The sequence below is a fragment of the Bos indicus genome, chromosome 3 (assembly GCF_029378745.1).
Source record: "Bos indicus isolate NIAB-ARS_2022 breed Sahiwal x Tharparkar chromosome 3, NIAB-ARS_B.indTharparkar_mat_pri_1.0, whole genome shotgun sequence".
NCBI lineage: Eukaryota > Metazoa > Chordata > Mammalia > Artiodactyla > Bovidae > Bos > Bos indicus.
Window position 1 is genome coordinate 49,418,545 of NC_091762.1, and position 22,472 is coordinate 49,441,016.

Below are 22,472 nucleotides of genomic sequence, written 5' to 3' on the forward strand. Positions count from 1 at the left end.
GACTACCATTACCACTTTACCTCCAGAAGCTCCGAGTGTGAGCTCTTAAGGTGTCGAGGGTGAGCCAAGTCTAAGAAAGGACGACTGACCACTAGGTACCCGACTACAGTGGCGAGGTCTGAAACCAAACAGTTAAGACTGAAAAACATCAACACCACCTCACTTGCCCCACAAATTCCATTCTACTATCTCTTTTAAAGCATACTTACATTTGGCAATTATGCTGTCAATGAAGCCCATAGAAAACCGAAACAAAATGAAATTATGTAGGTGCTCCACCTGACAGAAAGCAAAAATCAAAATATATATATATACTTCCAATGTATTAGGAAAAATTAATCCACCATGAGGACACAAGAAACTGTATAATTTATGCATTCAACAAATATTTACTGAGTACCTATAATTTCTGATTACATTATACATCACATTTCATTGAGCACAATGCTGATCACAGAACAGGTGCCAAACAAAGCCTTCATGAATCCATTTTTATGCAAACAGAGTGGAAAACATAAAGAATATGTGTGTGGCGTCCCTTGCATGAACTAGTACAATGATACTGTATTCATAATACTGTCGGATACATATAGGCAAAAATTGATAATCAAGACAAACAAAAAACAGAAACAGATAATTTAGGTGAAACCAGCTGTCTGGAAATAGCATTCAATGCTTTACTTTAGTTGGAAACACCTGGTCTTTCGCTAAGACTTGTACTACATTCAATTTGAGCCAAGTGCTAATGTAACACCTCATAACTTGAGTCTGTAGTTTTAATCTCAGCATGCATTACCCCAAAATTGCAAATCTAAAAATGTATTTTATTCTGCATTTTTAATGTTCTTGACTTTTTCATCTATCAGATTACTCAGGCCCTGCATGATCTGCCACTGGGCTCTATCTTCAACCTTATCTGCTTCTACTTTGCTCTTTCTCACTGAGCTCCAGAAATACTGGTTCCTCAAACATGCTTCTGCCTCAGGCCTTTGCTCGCCTTGTTTCCTCTGTCAGGATTACTGATTTCCAGATATAAATGCCACCTTCAAGAGAGACTTTCTTGTCATCCTAAATTGCTTGGCAACAGCCCCCATCACACTCTACCACTTTATCCCATTTTATTTCTGGTCACAGAATTCACTATGACCTGAAAGCATATAAAATATGTTTACTTGTTTATATCCCCCCCACTAAAATGTGGGTTTCCTGAGTACAAGGTAGCTTGCTCTTAATATCTTCTGCAAAAGAGCAATGGCTGGAACATTTATTCAGTGAATGCCAGATGTTATATATTGAGCTCAGTGATGAAGACGCAACAGTGAATAAAAAGACAAGGTTCCTGAGCTCATGGAATTTACATTCTAATGAAGAAGACAACCAGTAAAAAAACAAGATAATTAGAAATTGTAATGAATGCTTTTAAGAAAAACAGATCATTAAAATGGGAAGTAACTGGTGAAGGTCACTTTAGATGGATTAATCAAAGAAGACATGGCCTCAAAAGGTGTTAACTTTGGGGCTGAACTCTAATGCAAAAGCATGGGCAAGCCACGTGAAGAGTGAACTAGTTAACAGCAGTCCCTTAGACAATTACCGTAAATGCATTTTATCAGTGAATGCTATCAAATTTCAGTCATGTTAAACATAAAACAGACAAAAACTCAATTTCTTTAACCTTAATTTAAATAATTTAAAATAACAACTTCTTTAACCTTTAAAAATCACCTCAAATATGTATTTGATTTCAAAACTTTCCACTAAAATGTAAGCTCCTTAAAGGCAGGATTTGGTCCATTACACACCACTGTCACCTGGACACGCAAGACCCCTTTAGATGGTGCTCGGTATCTTCTGAATGAATAATCAACAAAATTAACTAAATTCAAATCTTCCCCGTGGCAAGTAGATAAAAACCGAAGCATAGTTTGCATACTGTTTACATAAGAAACAATGTTTATATTCTAAGTAAAAGGCCAGCAAACTATGATCCACAGTTCATATCCAGCCTGCCACTTACTTCAGTAAATAAGTTTTATTAGAACATACCACATCCATTCATTTACATATGGCTACTTTGAAGGAGAGAGTTGAATAGTTGCAAGAGAGACCATAGGGCCTGAAAAGCCTAAACCATACATGGTACTTATCGTGCCCACTACAGAAAATGTTTGCTGAACTGTGCTCACAGTATTCCCAGAAATACTACAGAACAAATCCTTTCTGTAATTATCACTTGGTTTATCATTAAATAAGACTCCTAAGTAACCACTTCAAAAATACATGATAATTATTTTAATAAATCTACCCATTTTTATAACTGGGCAACTTAACGTATTGGTTTGATAGTTTTTAGGAAAACACAGCATAAAAATTCTTTATAGCTATTTAAAAATAAATCTTTTAAAGATTAAAGGTATATATGTATCCTGGCACAGGTCAAGATTTTTTTTTTCCATACATACATGAGCCTCCAACATGTTTATCTTACCAGTTTTTGGAAGACTGAGTGGATTGTCTGCTTTTCTCTTTTATTTCCATTGTAAAAGGCAACTTCTTCACTATTAAGGAAAATAATTTAGCAATTAGTTTTAATGCTACTTAAGCCTAGAAAATAACTTAAAATACCATATTTATTGACTAAGTATTTGTATATAAACGAACACTCTGTGACTAACAGTTTATTGGGTACTTCTCAAGCCATGATCTATACATAGCTCAACTGATCAGAGCACAGTTAAACCTGTACTGATACACCTGACTGCATCACAGGCTGCACTTTGGACACGAGTTGCATATCCCACATGTAGCCTGGCTGGAAAAGATGTGCTGAGCTAGTTCTCAGAAAAGTGAATAAAGAAACAAGAAGGAAGATACCATGACATATAGGAAGGCAGGACTGGGACAGCCATCTCAGATTACAAACTGAGCCAGAAGTTAAAGGAGACAACAAGAGTTAGGAAAAAAACAGGTAGTGATGCATGACATATAGCCTTTAAAGGACAGAAAAACAAATTAATTCCTCCCTGCCTGACAGTTGCCAGCTCCCAGGAGGCCTAGCTGCACAGTTGTCCTTATTCTTGGAACCCCACCATATCCTCACAACAATTCCTCTTTCCCTGAGCTGATCTGAACAGGTACACAGGGGCCACAACAATCTTAACTAGGAAAAAAAGGGCATTTTATGAGTGAAGAAAGGTTTAGTGTAGTTAATGTGCAGAAGTCATGCAGCTGACAAGTTAAACAGCTGAGATTATAACTTGTATCTGACCCTAACATCTAGTTTTCTACTCTACCCAGATTGATGCAAACTGTCTCAGCAAAGTATCTCTTACAGCAGAGGAAAGGAAAGATTTACATGCGAGTCTAGAAGGCAAAGTTAAAACACAATATTTCTTAAAAGTCTCTTCCCCCGCCTCAAAAATTTATGTGAACATTATATTCTAGTCTAAAATGTACCTGTATTTTTTTTGCATCATAAAAACAAGGTAGCCCTTACCTCAATACCTTTAAGTAAATTAACTTTCCATATAGTTGCATCATGTTTGACTAGCCTTTCCCAGTTTCCTTTACACAATAATAGCCCCAAGGAGAAGGCAATGGCATCCCACTGCAGTTCTCTTGCCTGGAAAATCCCATGGATGGAGGAGCCTGGGTAGGCTGCAGTCCATGGGGTCGCTAAGAGTCAGACATGACTGAGCGACTTCACTTTCACTTTTCACTTTCATGCATTGGAGAAGGAAATGGCAACCCACTCCAGTGTTCTTGCCTGGAGAATCCCAGGGACGGGGAAGCCTGGTGGGCTGCCGTCTATGGGGTTGCACAGAGTCGGACACGACTGACACGACTTAGCAGCAGCAGCAGAGAGCCCCAGGGTATCAGAATCCTAGTTTAACACAATTCTGTACCTAAAATTTCTTAATTCCTTCTACCTCCTCCACACATTTAAGTCCATTGAGAAAGACAAGGTGAGAACCCTACTTCTCCTGAACATTTTATCCTAAACTTAAAACCTGAAAGCTCAGAACTTCCACAATACTAACAACTGCCTATTCAGCATCTTTTCTCTTCCATATCCTTCCTCCTAAGAGAACCCCAATTTTCTTAAAGTTTTGTATCCTTTTCTAGGCACCCAAGTGGTTGAGGAACAGCCTCAAGCCCCAATCCAAAGGGGAAAGAGTTCCAACTGATCTAAGCCAGTGACTTCGCTGTAACTGCTTTAGTGATAATTCTGGCCAATGAGATGTGAAAAGAAAGTTGTTGTGGGGGCTTCCCACTCTCTTAAAGAGACAGCAAAAGTGGCTGCTTTTGTTTCTGGACTTTTTGCAGGAGACGAGGGCTGGTGGATCTAGATCTAGAACTGCTTTTGCCATCCTATGATCAGAAAAATAATTAGCCAGAGGAAAAGGGGAACATATAGAGGAGGACAGAGTCAGGAGAAGAGTCAGACACCCTGAGCATGCTGTGCCTGGAGCTGGTCCATCTTAAGAGTTTTTACGTGAAGTAGTAAATGTCCTTATTGTTGGAGCCACCCGAGTCAGGGTTTTCCGTTTCTTGCATTGGAAAACATCCTAGCTAATAGCTCTTTCATTCACTTGGCAAATCACCTCTGTACAAAACCTTTTATTCTTCTGCCTCCCTACAACACAAAAAGCCTATTTAAAACCAGTAAGTACTGTTTTATCAATCCAAGGAAATAAAGGAAGAAGGAACTTTTAAAAGACCATTTCCTAAATAATTCTGTAATGCCAACAGGGTAGTAAATAAATATGACTCAAAATGACTTAAGGTTGACAGATCATCAATACATGAGAAAATTTATTGAGTACCTGCTACACATTAAAAACAGTGCTGGAAGTTTTATATATATCATATTAGTCCTCATGACAACCCTGAATTAGCTACCTAGTATAAATAAGAAAAATGAAACTATAAATAACTTTCCAAAAGTCATATATTATATAATTGATAGGTGGAGAAGGTAGATTTGGAAACTAGGCAGGCTGGCTCTAAAGCCCAATACTTCTCCCTACTTTGGATTTTTAAACTATCTGGAAAATAGACAGAGACACATGCAAGGAGACTGCATTAACTTTGAGTGCTCCAAATATAGACTCAAACAAAAAATACTTGTGGATAAACTGAGATAAAATTTTCTCTGAAGAAGTAAGTAAATTTGAATTAAAATTTCTGACTTTGCTTTATGTGAAATTAACAGAAAATTAGCCAACAGAAGACACGAAGAGGTCAATCAGGGATACTAAATAGTTAATAAGAAAAAGGGTTAGAAATGTAGTTATTAAGATTACTTAATAAAACCAATATCCTTCATAATGTATATTTTCAAAAAAAGTAAATACACAGAGACATAATTTCAGTAACAGCGTTACTAGATTTTTTGGAGTTGGCTTATATGACTTCAATATCCACACAAAGGAATTTTTAGTACAGTTAAATACATTTAATACATTTGTCCTTACCTGTTTGTGATGAGCCGAGAATTAACGTATCTATACTCTCCTTCAAGTTTTTGCTCAGTTATTGTCATCTTACCAATGGGTCGTCTAATTCGAGTTAGGAATAGCCCAGAAACAAGCAAGTAGGCCATCATGCTTGCTGGGCCCTGATATTATTAGGAGAGAAAGATATACAAAGATCAAGGATATCATAAATTCACTGAATGCAACATGCACAATTTATAATTAACTCCAGTTACCTTGAAAGAAATCACTCTTTTGACTTTTTCCCTTGTTTCTTTTCTAAGAAGATACCCACTGGGCCTCTTTGTTTTCACTACTCATTTACTTCTCCTCCCACCATACATCTCTCCCCCAGCTCTCCCAAATTTGCTCACTTAAAAACTCCTAATTGCAGTCCTCACTCTTTCTACAGCATCTAAAAACTCTTCTGACGGAGCTCTTCTTGATATTCTTGATTCCACAATAATGTGCAGAACTCTCTTTCACCTTCTCACTAGTTAGTATTGCCTGAGGTTTCCTTTTCTTGCTCCCTTTGCCTCCCAAATTTATATCTCTAATCCCATCAGTCCTAGATACTGTTTCCAAATATTTACTGTACATCTTTTGTTTACTTCTCTGTAACCTCAAGCTCAGTTCCCGCAAATGAGCTCAATTTGCCTTTCCCTTCTCCGGCGTCTTGCTTCTAGCTGCCATAATGTGGTAAAGTATCTCCATATGCATTGACCCTTCCAAGAGAGAAGCTTCAAGCTTGCCTTTTCAAACTCTTCATTCCCATATATATCCTTATGTTCTGCCATACTGAAATAATTGTTTCCTGAACATGCTACTCAGTGAAGTTGTTCTTCTGTCTAGCAAGCCTGACATATCTAAAAAAGTCTGACTTATCCTCAAAGCAGCTCCAGTATCACCTCCAATTCTTCTGGACACTAAAGACATTATTCACTTCCACTACTGGGCTTATCACTCTCCATTACAACTGTTTGACTATCTATTCTTTCACCAGATCATAACTCCTCTTCAGTAGGAACTGTGTCTTACTCATCTTTTTATTCAGACAGTGTATATGGAATATAGCATATATTAAATTGGAATATGGTGTGTATTATTTTTAAATTCAATGTGACTGATTCAATGCTTTTCAATAATTACTAGAGGTACGGATAAAAGAGATAACTAAAGCATAGTCTCTACCTCTAAGAAATACAAAATCAGAAAATAAGAATATATGGAGACATTTTTAAATATAAATATAATACTTAAGTGTTATAAACATGTAATAAGTACCATAAAAAGTTATACCAATAAGAGGCATTAAGACTATTTACTTATTTATAGTAAAAACAAGTTATAAAAATGATTTAACCCAACTTATGAGGTATCAAAAGGTTAGGAAGACAGACAAGAACATTAAAATAAAAAACTATTTTCCCCAATGTTTTGAAATGGAACAAAAGTCACTATATAAATTATTTATTAATAACCACAAAAATATATACATAAATATGTATATATATATATACATAAAACAACCAAATTATTATATGATTGTTATAAATATATAACAATAATCTTACATATTAAATGACTAAAGTTAGACTTCAATAAGAATACTCAGAACATTTAAAGATCTTATCAACACAAATGTCAAAGAGACCTAATAAGATGACCTCATGGGACAGTCAACAATTTATATTATTATAAAATACTATTAAAACTGTTATAGTCATTCTAAATGTAATTAAACATTCATATTTCATATTAAAATAGCTGTCTCCAAATCTCTTTTTAGGCACTGAAATAAAAAAGAAAGTGAAAGTCGCTCAGTCGTGTCTGACTCTTTGCGACCCCATTGACTATACATACAGTCCATGCAATTCTTCAGGCCAGAATACTGGAGAGGGCAGCCTTTCCCTTCTCCAGGGGAGCTTCCCAACCCAGCAGTCGAACCCAGGTCTCCCACATTGCAGGCGGATTCTTTATCAGCTGAGCCACCAGGTAAGCCCAGGAATACTGGAGTGGGTAGCCTATCCTTTCTCCAGGGGATCTTCCCAACCCAGGAATCAAACCGGGGTCTACTGCATTACAGATGGATTCTTTACCAGCTGAGCTACCAGTGAAGCCCCTTTTAGGCATTACCTTGCAACAATAAATACAGGTGTGTTCAATGTTTAAGCATTTCTGGTTATTAAAACCACAAAAATTTTCCAAGTGTCTGGCTTAAGAAACACTGAAAAGCTGAATCAGAAAACTTTAAAAATCTCTAGTAGAGTATTATTTTATAACCAGACTTTATTAGCTACACTTGTAAAATCACACTCTTTGAGATACATAAAAATTCCAACAAACCATCCAGCTATTCACAGCACAGTATTAAAGCAATTTAAAAGACAGAAAAAGTAAACTCACCTGAGCTCCTATTGCACTGGTTAACCTGAAGATATACAAAACTATGTCTAAAAATGGCTGTAAAATAAACATCAGAAGGCACAGAATTAAAAAGAACAAAACTGCCTACACTGATAGCTAATAAGCATGTTAAATACACAATGCTAGTCAACATTTAACACATAATTGTCAACACATAGAGTTCTCACTCTGTACAAGGTACTGTACAGTACGTAGCTCGATGAATACATAAAAGACACAATTCTTATTCTCAAGAAGCTCAAAATGGAGACAGCCTGACCAATGTCTACTGACCATCAATTAGGGAAAATATTTACCACTTTCCATCAACTAAGATAGCTCTACTGTGACAACTAACCATTACTTACTTAGCAATTTCTTAATGTACTATAAAGATGCAAGAAAATGATCTGAGTTATAACCCCAAATCTACTACCTGTTTTTCTGGTTTCTATATATCTTCATCTGAAAAATGAGAGACTCTTTCTGCTCTTGATGTTAGACTTTACCACAACATCTATATGTTGAAATACGTTGAGTAAGTTTATAAATCTTAATTTTATGATCTAAAACTCAAGCTCCTAAAACTAAAATAACATTAATTTACTGCTCTTCACATAGAGACAATTTAATTGACATACCAAAAGTTGTACATGTTTTGAAGTGTTTTTCAAGAAACCCAAATCGTGTTCATTTAAGTCCATAGCCACCTTTTCTAATATCTATATCATTACTAGGATAGGTGGGTTGGCTCATAATTGGCTTGTACTAAGATGAACCTTTTCTTTCCTGTCTTATGAACTATCAAGAAGTTAGGCATACTTACCTATACATATAAAGTTCAAGTGCACTTAAATTACTGACAAAAATAATGATTCAGTTTAAGTCAGAGTTCAAACAATTACATATTTTATAAAGTAAATATACTATAGTATATAGCACCACTACAATTAGTTAATATGCTAACATTTTTCTTTATTGCAGATGTGATAAGTCCTGAGCTATGGACTAACTCAAGTGCCAAGATGTAATAAAGAATACACAACAAGGTCTACAAAATTACCAGAATAATATATACAGCATCTCTCCTTCCCGACCCCAACCACCACACACACATGGAGAACAAACTTTAAAATGTGGTAAAAGGCAGAGGAAAAAGGCAGCTGGATTACCGAGCAATTTGTTGCTACCTCAGTTTCTAGAGTTTGGATCAGTAAAGACTTAAAGAAAGAGCTAAATAAAGGACAAAGTTTGGCATGAAGTGAAAAAGGCATCTTAGTAGTAGGCCTATCAAGAGGGGTAAAGTTCTTGTGAATACACATTACTTTTCTAACACCTGCCTGTACTTCTTCGTCCACAAGGCTGAAGAGGAAGTATTCCTAGTCTTCCATTGTGACCCAGCGCCTTGTATACAGTTTTCTGTCTCAAGACTGGATACGTGGATTAACTGTGGCCCAAGGCAAGATACTATAAGTGGTCCTCTTTGAGACAAGTTCCGACCACAGATCAAGAGCAGTCATGTGGATCAGATGGGAAATGGGGCATCTGAGAGGAAGAGGGGGAGGCGGTAATGCTAAGCAGAAATCTTCAAGATGACCACTGCATTTCCCAGCTAATGCAGGAAGTAAAGGCAAAGAAAATGGCTTCACGAGAAAATCACAGCAAAAACTGTAAGGATGGTGAGATAAGAAGAATAAGTAAGAGCTGATATAACCATCATGAAGAACACTGGTTAAGGTCAGAGTCAAAAGCTCTGGCAATATTCTGGAAAGGGGGAAAAACAGTAATTAGAAAAATTGAAATATACTAATATCTTGTGAAAATTTTTTGACTATTAATTAAATGAGCTATTAGAATTAGAAATACTGAAGTGGAGAAATGGGTAGGAAGACATCCACTGTGTATATGTACCACTGCTTTCTTATCCATTCATCTGCTGATGGGCATCTAGGTTGCTTCCATGTCCTGGCTATTATAAACAGTGCTGCGATGAACACTGGGGTACACGTGTCTCTTTCCCTTCTGGTTTCCTCAGTGTGTATGCCCAGCAGTGGGATTGCTGGATCATAAGGCAGTTCTATTTCCAGTTTTTTAAGGAATCTCCACACTGTTCTCCATAGTGGCTGTACTAGTTTGCATTCCCACCAACAGTGCAAGAGAGTTCCCTTCTCTCCACACCCTCTCCAGCATTTATTGCTTGTAGACATGGATTGCAGCCATTCTGACTGGCGTGAAATGGTACCTCATAGTGGTTTTGATTTGCATTTCTCTGATAATGAGTGATGTTGAGCATCTTTTCATGTGTTTGTTAGTCCTCTGTATGTCTTCTTTGGAGAAATGTCTATTTAGTTCTTTGGCCCATTTTTTGATTGGGTCATTTATTTTTCTGGAGTTGAGCTGTAGGAGTTGCTTGTATATTTTTGAGATTAGTTGTTTGTCAGTTGCTTCATTTGCTATTATTTTCTCCCATTCTGAAGGCTGCCTTTTCACCTTGCTAATAGTTTCCTTTGTTGGGCAGAAGCTTTTAAGTTTAATTTTTTTAATAAAAGCATTAAATACTTATAGGCTGCTGTCATGTTCATCATATACATTTGCTTAGATTCAAAATTTAGCAAATTAACAACAAAAACAGACACACTTACCTTACTAAGATTTGAATACAGATCAACTACACTGTTACAAAACTTTTCCACATCTTGTGTAAGTAGCTGGTCTGGATTAGCTATTCTGTTGTCCAGATTTCCCATTTTATAATATGTGAAAGCTCTAAAATAACAAGAAGATGATTTTAAAACAAATGATTCTAAAAAACAACAACAAAAAAATCATGTTATACTATGTAGTACAAATTTGTAGAAACAGAAAACTTTGGAGCTAGAAGAGGATCTAAAGATTGCCCTAATTTATTTTAGAGATGAAGATCCCAGTCTAGAGAAGGATGATTTGCCAGTTAATGGAAGAGTCAGGATTAGATTCCAAATAGTTGAGATCTTTCCATATATGCTTCTGGTTCAAGAGCAATTCACTTGAAAAACATATCTCATAAAAGAGAAAGACTTCTATATCTCATTATCATAAGTATTATTTTTATTTTTAATATAAAATTAGGTTATCACTTACTGGAGATATTCCTCATAGAGGTACTTGGTTAATCTTACTCGGAAGCACAGTTTGAGCTCATTTAACCCAAACTTCAAGAAGTTATTAACCAGAGAAATCTAAAACAAACAAACACACATTATTAGTTTTGCTTCATTTCTGCTTACGAAATCATAATTTATTTTCCTATCATTGGCTTTGTCCCCAAATCCTATAATTTTTTAATAACTGATAGTTTGAATTGATATAATTCAGTTTTTACTTAACAGTCCCAAACACACAAAGAGAATATGCTACATCAAATGCAATTAGCTATTACCCTTTACTTGAAAATTAATTTTAAAATATATTAGTATTAATTATGAAAAGAATCTTGCAACTATTTGCGGTGGGGAAGGTGTGTATAAACAAACAAAAGGCCAAATTTGTCACCTGTTTATTCAATGTAAAGAACTTGCTTCAGGAGTACTGACATTTATGCTTAGTATATCTTTTCTTTGCTACTACCAGCACTACAATCCTAGCTAATGGGATTCTATACACACCACATTTGCATCTGTTAAAAAAAATACCACAAGTTTTACACCAATTAACGCCATTTTCTAGATTATTTCTGGAGTCACCTTTACTCTTTTCCACCACTATATTAAAATTAATTTTTCCATAGTTCTAAAGTCACATTTACATAAAAATTTTGTCAAGAAAACACTGGTCTGCTGAATCTTAATCTTTGATTGACACCAATGCTGCTTAATTTTCTCTTTTAGAAGGATTTCCATGTATGACTATCCTCAAGCTTTATTAAATCTGACATATTTTCTAATAATTAGATTTTACAATCAAGTAAATTTTACAATCAAGTTCCTCCCTATTACTCTCACACAAAAAATACTAAAATTCTTATTGTGCCAATAAAATACTCAAGCTAAGAACATTACTTATGATTTGGACCACTTATCTTTATTTTTAGTAAATCCACGCAATAAATTCCAATTCAACTTAAATCACGTTAGTGGTTCAAGTAACAGTGTATAGCCCACATCAGTGACTCTCAACCAGGATTTCTGCCCTCAGCTCACTGCCTCCACAACCTCACCTTAGCCCTCACAGGACATCTGGCAATGTTTGGAGACACTGAAGACATTTTTTGTTGTCACAGCTTGGGGAGGGATACTATTTCCATCCTGTTTACTATGTTACTATGAGAAACTCTGGCCTAACGGTCAGAAAACATCATCTCCAGTTGTACATACCCACATATGATGCAAAGAAATTGATCCAAGCATAATTCCTTTAAGTTTTTCCATCTAGTATAAAGGTTTGCATTGATACATTTCCTATAAATTACAAAACTAAACTTGAAAAAATTTAGCATATAAATCTTTAAAGAACTTAATAAGTAAAAATCCTTAAAAGATTTTAGTAAGATGCAATTTTTTTCTATGTAAAAATTTTTAAAGAAATAACACTTACGAGAGGCATAGCAGCGATGAAGTTGAATAAGTATTTCTTGAAATCTTTTCTGCTACGACCAATGATACCACTGCAAACCACCACATGCAATGCATTAGTTGCAAAAGAAGCAATATTTGTCACACACAAAAAAACTCTGTAAATCTCTAAAATTATTTTTGGAAAAGTTTATTGAATCAAATGAATCAATAAAAAAAAAAGATGCTAAAGTCATTTTCTAACAAAAGCTTGAACTTTTGAAATTTTACCATTTTAAACAGCTTGCCTGGAAATCACTCTATAAATGGCAAAATTAAATAAGAATGACAGCTAGTTCTTTCCCTCATAAAAATGATAATTAAATAGCAGGCTTAATTAAGCAGTCACAAAAGGGGTTTTATATGGTGAAACAATTAACTTTACAGACCCAGGAGTGGATTACTGTGGATAAAACAAACTAGTATTTGTTTGTTTTAAATATTTTAACATACTGATTGTCATTTGTATGAACTAATGGCAGAGAGACAGACTAATGAGAGATCAGTAAACCCTTCTTAGCTTTGCAGGCCGTAAGATCTCTGCTGCAACTACTCAATTCTGCTATTGGAGAGCAAAAACAACTAAGAAAGCAATAGTTGTAAGAAAATTTTATCAAAACAGATGATAGTGGGATTTCAATGAAACAAGATCTTCTATCTATTTTTAATTTATTTAAAATATTTACTGTTTTTAAAATATCCACTAAGAATTTATTTAAAGGATTCTGCTACTTTTAACCTAGAAAGCCATGATGTCATTATAAGTAAAGGATCTTTGACTACCAAATGCGCTAGTGCAAAAATAGAATTTGATCATGTACTCTTTTTCCAAATAATACTAATATTCCCCAAAGCAAATTAAATATATTTTTAAAAACAATTGTGCTAAATGATTCAAACCTAGCTCCACACACACACACACACACACACAAATGACTGGGATACACACTGACAGAGAAATAATTTGCTTTTTATGAGGGAGTAGGTGAATAATGCCAAGTAACATCAACTGATCTTTTAGGGCAAAAGAAGTCCACAGTCAAAGAAATTTGGGAAAACCTGAGTTAAAGCTAACAAATTTCTTTACCAAAGAGCCTCTCAAAGCTCTCAAGTATATTATACATTGTAAAACTCTCTGAGATAGTTTTGTAGCACTGTAGCATTTCCTTCGCCATAGCTAAGATTCCCAAGAACATATTTTGGGAAATGTTACTCTAGACCAATAGAAAAATTAATGATCCAATCTTGACATAGCTGCTAAAAATTTAAAAAGAAAAAAATTTTAAGCTGAACTAGAAAGAAGTTACAATAGAACCACACAAAAATGTTGTCTACAGCAGTAAGAATATTAGAGATGAGAAGCAATTAAGACAGTACAAAAGTTTAGAGGTTTAAATTAAAACTGAACCAAATTTCACATAAAATCAAAGTGCTTTAGTGCTGCCCAAGCTGTGAAACACACAAGATTATCAAACACTGGTAAAGCACATGCCATCATTCAGCAATGGTTTACCATTGGAGTAGCAGCTATAAATTTAAAAAATGGTTTCTTGAATAAAGCTTTATTTCTGCTTATTATTCCGCTGCAAAAGAAAAATAATCATCAATAAAGAGTAATTTTACAATAGTCCCAATCATAACTACTTCTAAAACATATAGGAATTAAGATAGTTTGGTAATTTTAAAATGTTACTTACAGCCAAGTGGGTGTAAATAAAATATACATTTATGATTGCATATGGCAGTATAGAGGAACACAATTTGCCAAAATGCACCTCTTTGGCCTCAGGCTAGTTTTAGGCTGATTATTTTTAAGAAACAGAAGTGTCAGGAAGCCTTTCTTGTTTGCCTTCCCCTTAGCTACCTAAAGAATTTACAAAAAAGGGCCTGCTCCCAGGACAGAGCTCTGACCACATTTATCTGCAAAGCACATGGGCCAAATGTGCTGAGCGAATCAGATATCAGAGTCCACTCTGAGTCCACTCTGAGTCCACTCTAAGTCTGGGCCACAAGGCCCAACAAACATTTGTTTACCAAACATTTACTTTTCCGTCTTCATGTAAATTGCTTGTCTCCCCTGTAACGCCCCAAACCACTACCCCTAACACCCTCTTCTGTTTTTAGCTGAAGATGGTCTTTAAGATGAGGGCTTTGGCCATTTTGGAGAGTTACTAAGTTCTCCAGGGTCTCTCCCATGTATATATGTTATGAAAATTTTGTTTCATTTTCTCCTGTTAATCTGTCTCATGTCAATTTAATTCTTAGATCAGCCAGAAAAACCCAGGAGAGTGCAGGAAAATTTCTTCCTCTCTAGCAACAGCAACAAGATATGAAGGACTACCTTCCATATCATAGAACTGTCAATCTCTACCTATGCTATTAAAATTTGCCCCGTTCCAAAGACATCAGTTATAAAGGACACTAAAATTAAGCAATCAAGGATCATAACAAGTCTCTTCGAGACTCTATTTTAGCAGAAGTGTATATGAATCTAAACACACTTTGGCAGAGTCAAAATGGAAAAGACAAACTTACAGTGTAGCTTTAGTAGCAGGTTAAAGAAACGTGTTACTTTTTCAAATCAAATTGTTTTATATTACGAATTCACAGTATCTTAGAACTTTAAGTTTGACCAAATATCAAATATCTCATGCACAGCAGAAGCTCAAAAACATTCAGGAGAAAGTTAACAATTAACTTTTTTTAATTTTTAGAGCAGAGAAAGGTTTATTGCAAGGTCAAGCAAGGAGAATGGGTGGCTCTTGCTCAAAACCCCTGACCTCAACAATTAACTTTAAAACAACTGCTTTAGAACCCATGAGTGTTATGTTAAGAATATAACGAGAAATGGAATATTTCCTGTCATATCAGTAAACAAAGGATGTCACAGTCATCAGCAACTGAAGCCACCACAGATGGTTAAGCTGCTGAGCCCTGAGGGTACTCAGGAAGGAAAGAATACCTGCCATCTAGCAGCCATCAGACTGCAGCTGCTCCCTCAATGAGCTCTGAGGAAAGGAGGCTCAGGATGTGAAAGCAGAACACTGGCCCCAGATAGATGAGGTGCATGTTAAAGGAATGATGAATTTCTGTGAGCCCAGACTCTTGCATTTTCCCATACATAGAAAAGAGCTAAATTCCTTAACTTGGGATATTTGGTTTTCTTTAAGTAACAATAACCTCTTGATGTTCAGACTACCTGCCCTTTGCTGCAAAACTTCTATAGAACCTGGCTCCTCCCCTCGCCTCCTTGGAGCAGTTCTCTCTGGGCCACTGGAGATGCTGTCTCCCAGGTTTGAAGTCCTAAAAATTCCCACTGAATAAAACATAACTCTCAGCTTTTAGGTTAGGAGTAATTTTTTAAGTCCACAATAAGGAGATCCTTGTACTATTCTTGCAACACCTCTGCAAGTTTAAATTACAGGAAAATAATATGCTTCTTAAAACTCTTAAAATTTTTTGTTTTCTTACTTTTTCTACATCTCGTAACTAAATTTTAAAACTGAATACCTAACAAGTTGATTACTCTGGCAGAATTATAAGCTGGCTCATGCTACACAATAATTTCCTCTTATCTATCATCACCAATTAATGCACCACCTACTCTTAGTCTAGTCAAGGCTATGATTTTTCCAGTAGTCATGTATGGATGTCAGAGTTGGACTATAAAGAAAGTTGAGTGCTGAAGAATTGATGCTTCTGAACTGTGGTGTTGGAGAAGACTCTTCAGAGTCCCTTGGACTGCAAGGAGATCCAACCAGTCCATCCTAAAGGAGATCAGTCCTGGTGTTCATTGGAAGGACTGATGTTAAGGCTGAAACTCCAATACTTTGCCCACCTGATGCGAAGAGCTGACTCATTGGAAAAGACCCTGATGCTGGGAAAGATTGAGGGCAGGAGGAGAAGGGGATGACAGAGGATGAGATGGTTGGATGGCATCACCGATTCAATGGACATGAGTTTGAGTAAACTCTGGGAGTTGGTGATGGACAGGGAGGCCTGGTGTGTTGCAGTTCATGGAGTCGCAAAGAGTCGGACACGACTGAGTGACTGAACTGAACTACTCTTAGTAATGCATTTTCTCTAGAGCATTCAGTCTTTGAGAAAATTAAAATAAGCATCTATTTAATTAAAGTTGGAAATCCCTAGTTTAGAAAATTAAAAATTATTCTTTTAGGTTACAAAAACATGAAATCACAAAATCTGAATAAAAGGGAAAAACCGTTTAAAAATAATCTTCTATACTATACCATGATTGTGCAGGGTTCTTTATATGTATCATGTGACATATTCTACATACATATCTAATATAATGTTCACAGTGGATGTAACCTGTTATTTTTGCCACAGGTAATTAATAACACTATAGTTAGGAAGCCTATTTTTATTAATAGATATGGCAGTTAAATAATAAGTAAAGCCAAAGGAAAAATATATAAAATTCTATAGTTTGTAAAAGGACATATAAGTCTTCTCTATATTAATTATACAAAGGACTCAAATTACTTGTGCACAAAGCTCACAGAAAGAGAAATTAGCAATGAAACTGATCTAGCTAAAGTTGATGTGCTAGCAGCAATAAACAAATACTTCAATTATATTAATGCTTTACTTCTCAGGATTCTTTAGATTTCTTAGGATTCTTTAGAAGATTTCTCACTGGGACACACACACACAAACTGGCCAGACTCTCCCTACAAATCCCCTTCAGGGACACCAGACAATCAACAATCCCACAACTTGGCTTCTGACAAGTTAAATATGAATACATAGCCAAGAGTGACTGCTTGAGGAAAGCTCTAACATGAATGACAAAGATCAGAATAACAAAGGACAGTGAAAGTCAAAGACTTGAAAGAATGACTACCACCAAAAATGAACATTCATACAAAAAGACAATACTTGGAAATAAAACAAAAATTCACTGGATGATAAAAGAAATCTCCTAGAATATACAATAAAATGTCAGAGATGTATATAGAAGAGAAATTACAGTCAGATGATCAGTCCAGGAAGTCCAACACTCAACTAGTAAGAATTCCAGAAAAAGTAAAGAAAAAAAAATGGAGAGGAAGAACTTTTTTAAAAACACAAGAAATTACTTTGGAATGAAGAATGAGACTGAAAGGGTCACAAAGACAAGGAATGCAAAAAAAAATTCACACTAACATTCAGTGAAATGCCTAAACCCTAGCAATACAGAATCAATAATAAAGAAATAATAAAGCTTCCAAAGGGGGTAAAAGCAGATCTGCTACTAAGGGTGGGCAACCAGCACAGGAATGGGCCTAACATCCAATGTGGGAACTGGATCAGTAGTTTCTAACCTTGGCTACACAGTAGGATCACCTGGGATGCTTCAAAAAAGGAATAACTAATTGAATCAGAATCCCGAGGGGTAGGCCCAGGCATTAGTAGTTCTCAAAATTCCCCAGATGAGTCTAATTATTCTGCAGCCAGGGTTGAGAACCACAGAGCCCTATAGAAGACAATAGGGTGATGCTTTCCACATTCTGACAAAAAGTGATTTCTAATTTAGAATGCATAAATAAAGCTAAATTACCAATCAAGTGTGAGAACAGAAGACTTTATCAGACCTACAAGGTCCCAAAATTTTACTTCCCTTGTAACCTATTCTCAGAAGAAGACTGCATCTGCCAAAAAGACAAAGTAAACTGAGGAAGAGGAAAACCAAAGATCCAGAAGACACGAGTTATTCAATGCAGGAGAGGAAGATGAATAAAATTCCTAAGATCATGATAAAAGTAAATTCAAACATGACTGCTATTTAGTGGAGCTAAAGCACAATCAATCCTGATGAGAGCAGGAAGACAGAAAACTAACAAGAGGTATGGGGAGGGATGGTAATAGAAATAAAAATCAGTAAGTTATCTGATGTGTTTGGCATATTACAAAATTGAGATTTTAAAGTGTTGACAATAAGCTTGAGCTGAATTAGTAAGTAGGCAAAAAATTAATGTACACAAAAACCTGCAGTTTATAAATGGCAGGAAAAACAAAACGTTGTATGTAAAAGAAACTACCAAAGAAGAGCATGTGGCTCAGCTGTAAATAATAATCAAAATTATGTAAACAATAAATTTTGATTGAACAAAAAACTGTGGTACAACATTGAGAGAATGAGCATCGACACACGTAGGACTGTAAGAGAGCTAACTCTCCTCTTCTAACAGATAAAGAAATACACACATAGTGTCTAAAACTGAAAATCTAGAGACAGCAACGTAAGTATGTTACAAAGAAATGCAGACAAAGTAAGAGATGAAACAGTAAAAACAGAGGGCAGGCGGCTCCAGGAATCACAGAGGATCGATGGCTTTGTGATTAAGTTCTGTAAGGTTATTTGATATTAAACTATATTCACGTTTTACTTCTTAAGCTATCCATACATTATCTTGATTAAAATAAAAAGCCATGGGGCTAACCAAAGGATTCAGGGAATCCTGAATTGAATACTGGCATCTATACCCCATTGACTACCCTGCCAGGCTCCTCTGTTCACGGAATTCTCCAGGCAAAAATACTGGAATAGGTAGCCCATTCCCTTTTCCAGGAGATCTTCGCAACCCAGGGATTGAACCCAAGTCTCCTTCACTGCAGGTGGATTCTTTACCATCTGAGCCACTAGGAAAGCCCCGGGACACCCATACACGTATTCTAAGGCATGTGGAATTTACACATTCAGAGATCTGTGGTTGGGGCCTTACTCCCATGCAGACAACCTTCTTAGTTTTCCTAGAGACAGGAGTCAGAAAATACCTGCATAAAACATTCTTCCTCTCCTACAAATCCTCTTAAATCAGGAATCAAGGATGTCAAAGAAAAAAAAAACCTTCAAAATTTGGGAGCATTTAAAAATTTTAAGTACTGTCATTTAAAAAGTTATCTTAAATGTTTTAAGAAATTTTCTGATAAAATACTACATGCCAAGAAACAAAATTTCAAGAAAAAATTTTTTACTGACATTCAAATTGGTATTATCACAAGGAATAAACCCTTCATTTACAGATAAAAGTTAATATCACAACTGTTATTTTTGTTTTTAAATTCAAAGTCATCTATTACAGCAATTAATAATATAATATGTACAAAGACTATAAAAAATATACACAAAGCACTAACTTCAGAAACTGAAGAAAATGCCTTATAATTTTTGTTTAATAAACATTCACAACATTATTCCCTGAAATGCTTTGATATTTTCCTCACATTATCTCATTAATATCAGACATCCAATTTGGTGACTTAAGTTTCCATTACAGAATTTAATATACAGCACATCCCTTTTTATTTTTTTTCTTTTTGGCCATGTCACACAGCACGTAGGATCTTAGTTCCCAACCAGGAACCAGATCACTGGCCCTGCAGTGGAATCACAGAGTCTTAACCACTGGACCACCAGGGTGTCCCATAATTTTCCATTTACTTGTCTCTGACCCTCTATAAACTGCCAGCTCTGCTAGGGTCTCTCCTGTTCACTAATAGGTACATCCTTATCTCTGCCTATGGCACAAGGGAGACAATCAATCAATATCTACTAAATAAATGAACAAAGACATAATCTGACTTACGTTATTTATACCTAATTAGAATCTATTTCTTGCTTAAGATAATGCTTAAATATGACACAAGTTAGTATTTCATACAAAAAAGGAGGAAGATGAAAAGTACCTTTCAATGAGCGTCCCATTTTGAATCATCCAAACGTCACAGAATGTTCGAGACACCAGCATAACAGCAATAAGTATCAAGTAACCTGTCTAAAATAAACCAGGTAGAGTAAATTAATTAAGTGCATTTTAGAAAGTTAAAAGAAACATTACTTTGATAAAGATTTTTGGTTTCTAAATTCAAAGCTTTACTCTACCTTTACTGTAGTTGGCTGACATTTTACTGATAGGTAATTTTTTTTAATATAAATTTATTTAATTGGAGGTTAATTACAGTATTGTATTGGTTCTGCCATACATCAATATAATTTTGAAAGAAGTTTAAATATATATTACAAATGGAAAAGGCCTTGTAGATCAGTTAATCTTTTTCATCCAGAATTAAAAAGTGCTTCCAGCTCAAGATGGTGGAGTAGAAGGATGTGCCCTCATCTCCTCCTGCGAGAACACCAAAATCATAAGTAGCTGTTGAACAACCATCGGCAGGAGGATGATAGAACCTACCAAAAAAAGACACCCCACGTCCAAAGACAAAGGAGAAACTGTAGCAAGATGGTAGGAGGAGCACCACAATCGTGATAAAATCAAAGCCCATACCCGCCAAGTGGGTGATCCATAAACTGGAGAAAAATACCAAAAGAAGTTCTCCCACTGTTGTGAAGGTTCTGAACCCCACGTCAGGCTTCCCAGCCTGGGGATCTAACAAAGGGATTAGGAATCCCCAGGGTATCTGACCTTGATGGCCAGTGGTATTTGATCACAAGACTTCCACAGGACTGCGGGAAACAGAGATTCCAGTCTTGGGAACGTGAACGTGAAGTCGCTCAGTCGTGTCCGACTCTCTGCGACCACATGGACTGTAGCCTACCCGGCTCCTCTGTCCATGGGATTTTCCAGGCAATAGTACTGGAGTGGATTGCCATTTCCTTCTCCAAGGGATCTTCCCAACCCAGGGATCGAACCCGGGTCTCCCGCATCGTAGACAGGCGCTTTACCGTCTGAGCCACCAGGGAAGTCTAGGGAGGGCACGAACAAAACTTTGCACACACCAAGACTTCTATGCAGAGTACATCATGAGAAACGCTGGACTGGATGCAGCACAAGCTGGAACCAAGATTGCCAGGAGAAATATCAATAACCGCAGATATGCAGATGACACCACCCTTATGGCAGAAAGCAAAGAACTAAAGAGCCTTTTGATGAAAGTGAAAGGGGAGAGTGAAAAAGTTGGCTTAAAGTTCCAAATTCGGAAAACAAAGATCATGGTATCCGGTCCCATCACTTCATGGGAAATACATGGGGAAACAGTGTAAATAGTGGCAGACTTTATTTTCTTGGGCTCCAAAATCACTGCAGATGGTGACTGCAGCCATGAAATTAAAAGACGCTTACTCCTTGGAAGGAAAGTTATGACCAACCTAGACAGCATATTAAAAAGCAGACATTACTTTGCCAGCAAAGGTCCGTCTAGTCAAGGCTGTGGTTTTTCCTGTGGTCATGTATGGATGTGAGAGTTGGACTATAAAGAAAGCTGAGCAATGAAGAATTGATGCTTTTGAACTGTGGTGTTGGAGAAGACTCTCGAGAGTTCCTTGGACAGCAAGGAGATCAAATCAGTCCATCCTAAAGGAAAATCAGTCCTGAATGTTCATTGGAAGGACTGATGCTGAAGCTGAAACTCCAGTACTTTGGACACCTGATGCAAAGAGCTGGCTCATTTGAAAAGACCCTGATGCTGGGAAAGACTGAAGGCGAGAGGAGAAGGGGACAACAGAGGATGAGATGACTGGATGGCATCACCAACTCAATGGACAGGACTTTGAGTAAATTCCGGGAGTTGGTGATGGACAGGGAGGCCTGGTGTGCTGCAGTCCATGGGGTCGCAAAGAGTCAGACGCGACTGAACTGAATTGAACTGAAGACTCAGAGGAAAGGAGTAGCGATCCCACAGGAGACTGAAACACAAGTCCCTGCTAGTGTTGGGAGGGCTTCCTGCAGAGGCGTGGGTCAGAGGGGTCCCTACAGGGATGGGGGCACTAGGAGGGCACGGTCCCTTTGGTGTAAACCCTCTTGAAGGTCACCGTTAACCAGAATTACATTAAAAAGTGAATCCTAGGCAGGTCAATGATTTGCCTTCACATAATCAATGACAGAAACCAGCAGTATAACCTAGACTACCTAGATTACATTGTACTGTGATTGTCCTATGTTTCGAATATGCGACTCTAATAAAGAAAAATGACAACTACCAACATACAGTTATCAACAAATACTGAAGACTAAAATTTTGCTTAAGTAGAATAAATTTG

General features: G+C 36.4%; 1 protein-coding gene across 1 annotated transcript in view; it reads right to left on the reverse strand.

The window, feature by feature from the left end:
* The window catches only part of ABCD3 (ATP binding cassette subfamily D member 3), an 89,179-nt gene that overhangs the window by 21,427 nt on the left and 45,280 nt on the right, over nucleotides 1–22,472 (reverse strand). Inside the window, exons 4-12 of the mRNA XM_019957027.2 lie at nucleotides 20,165–20,253; nucleotides 12,456–12,525; nucleotides 11,004–11,101; nucleotides 10,526–10,649; nucleotides 7,884–7,940; nucleotides 5,478–5,620; nucleotides 2,489–2,558; nucleotides 210–279; nucleotides 21–118 (exon numbers count right to left, since the gene is read on the reverse strand). Coding sequence (XP_019812586.1) covers nucleotides 21–118; nucleotides 210–279; nucleotides 2,489–2,558; nucleotides 5,478–5,620; nucleotides 7,884–7,940; nucleotides 10,526–10,649; nucleotides 11,004–11,101; nucleotides 12,456–12,525; nucleotides 20,165–20,253 — 819 coding nt within the window. The remainder of the gene's footprint in view (nucleotides 1–20; nucleotides 119–209; nucleotides 280–2,488; nucleotides 2,559–5,477; nucleotides 5,621–7,883; nucleotides 7,941–10,525; nucleotides 10,650–11,003; nucleotides 11,102–12,455; nucleotides 12,526–20,164; nucleotides 20,254–22,472) is intronic.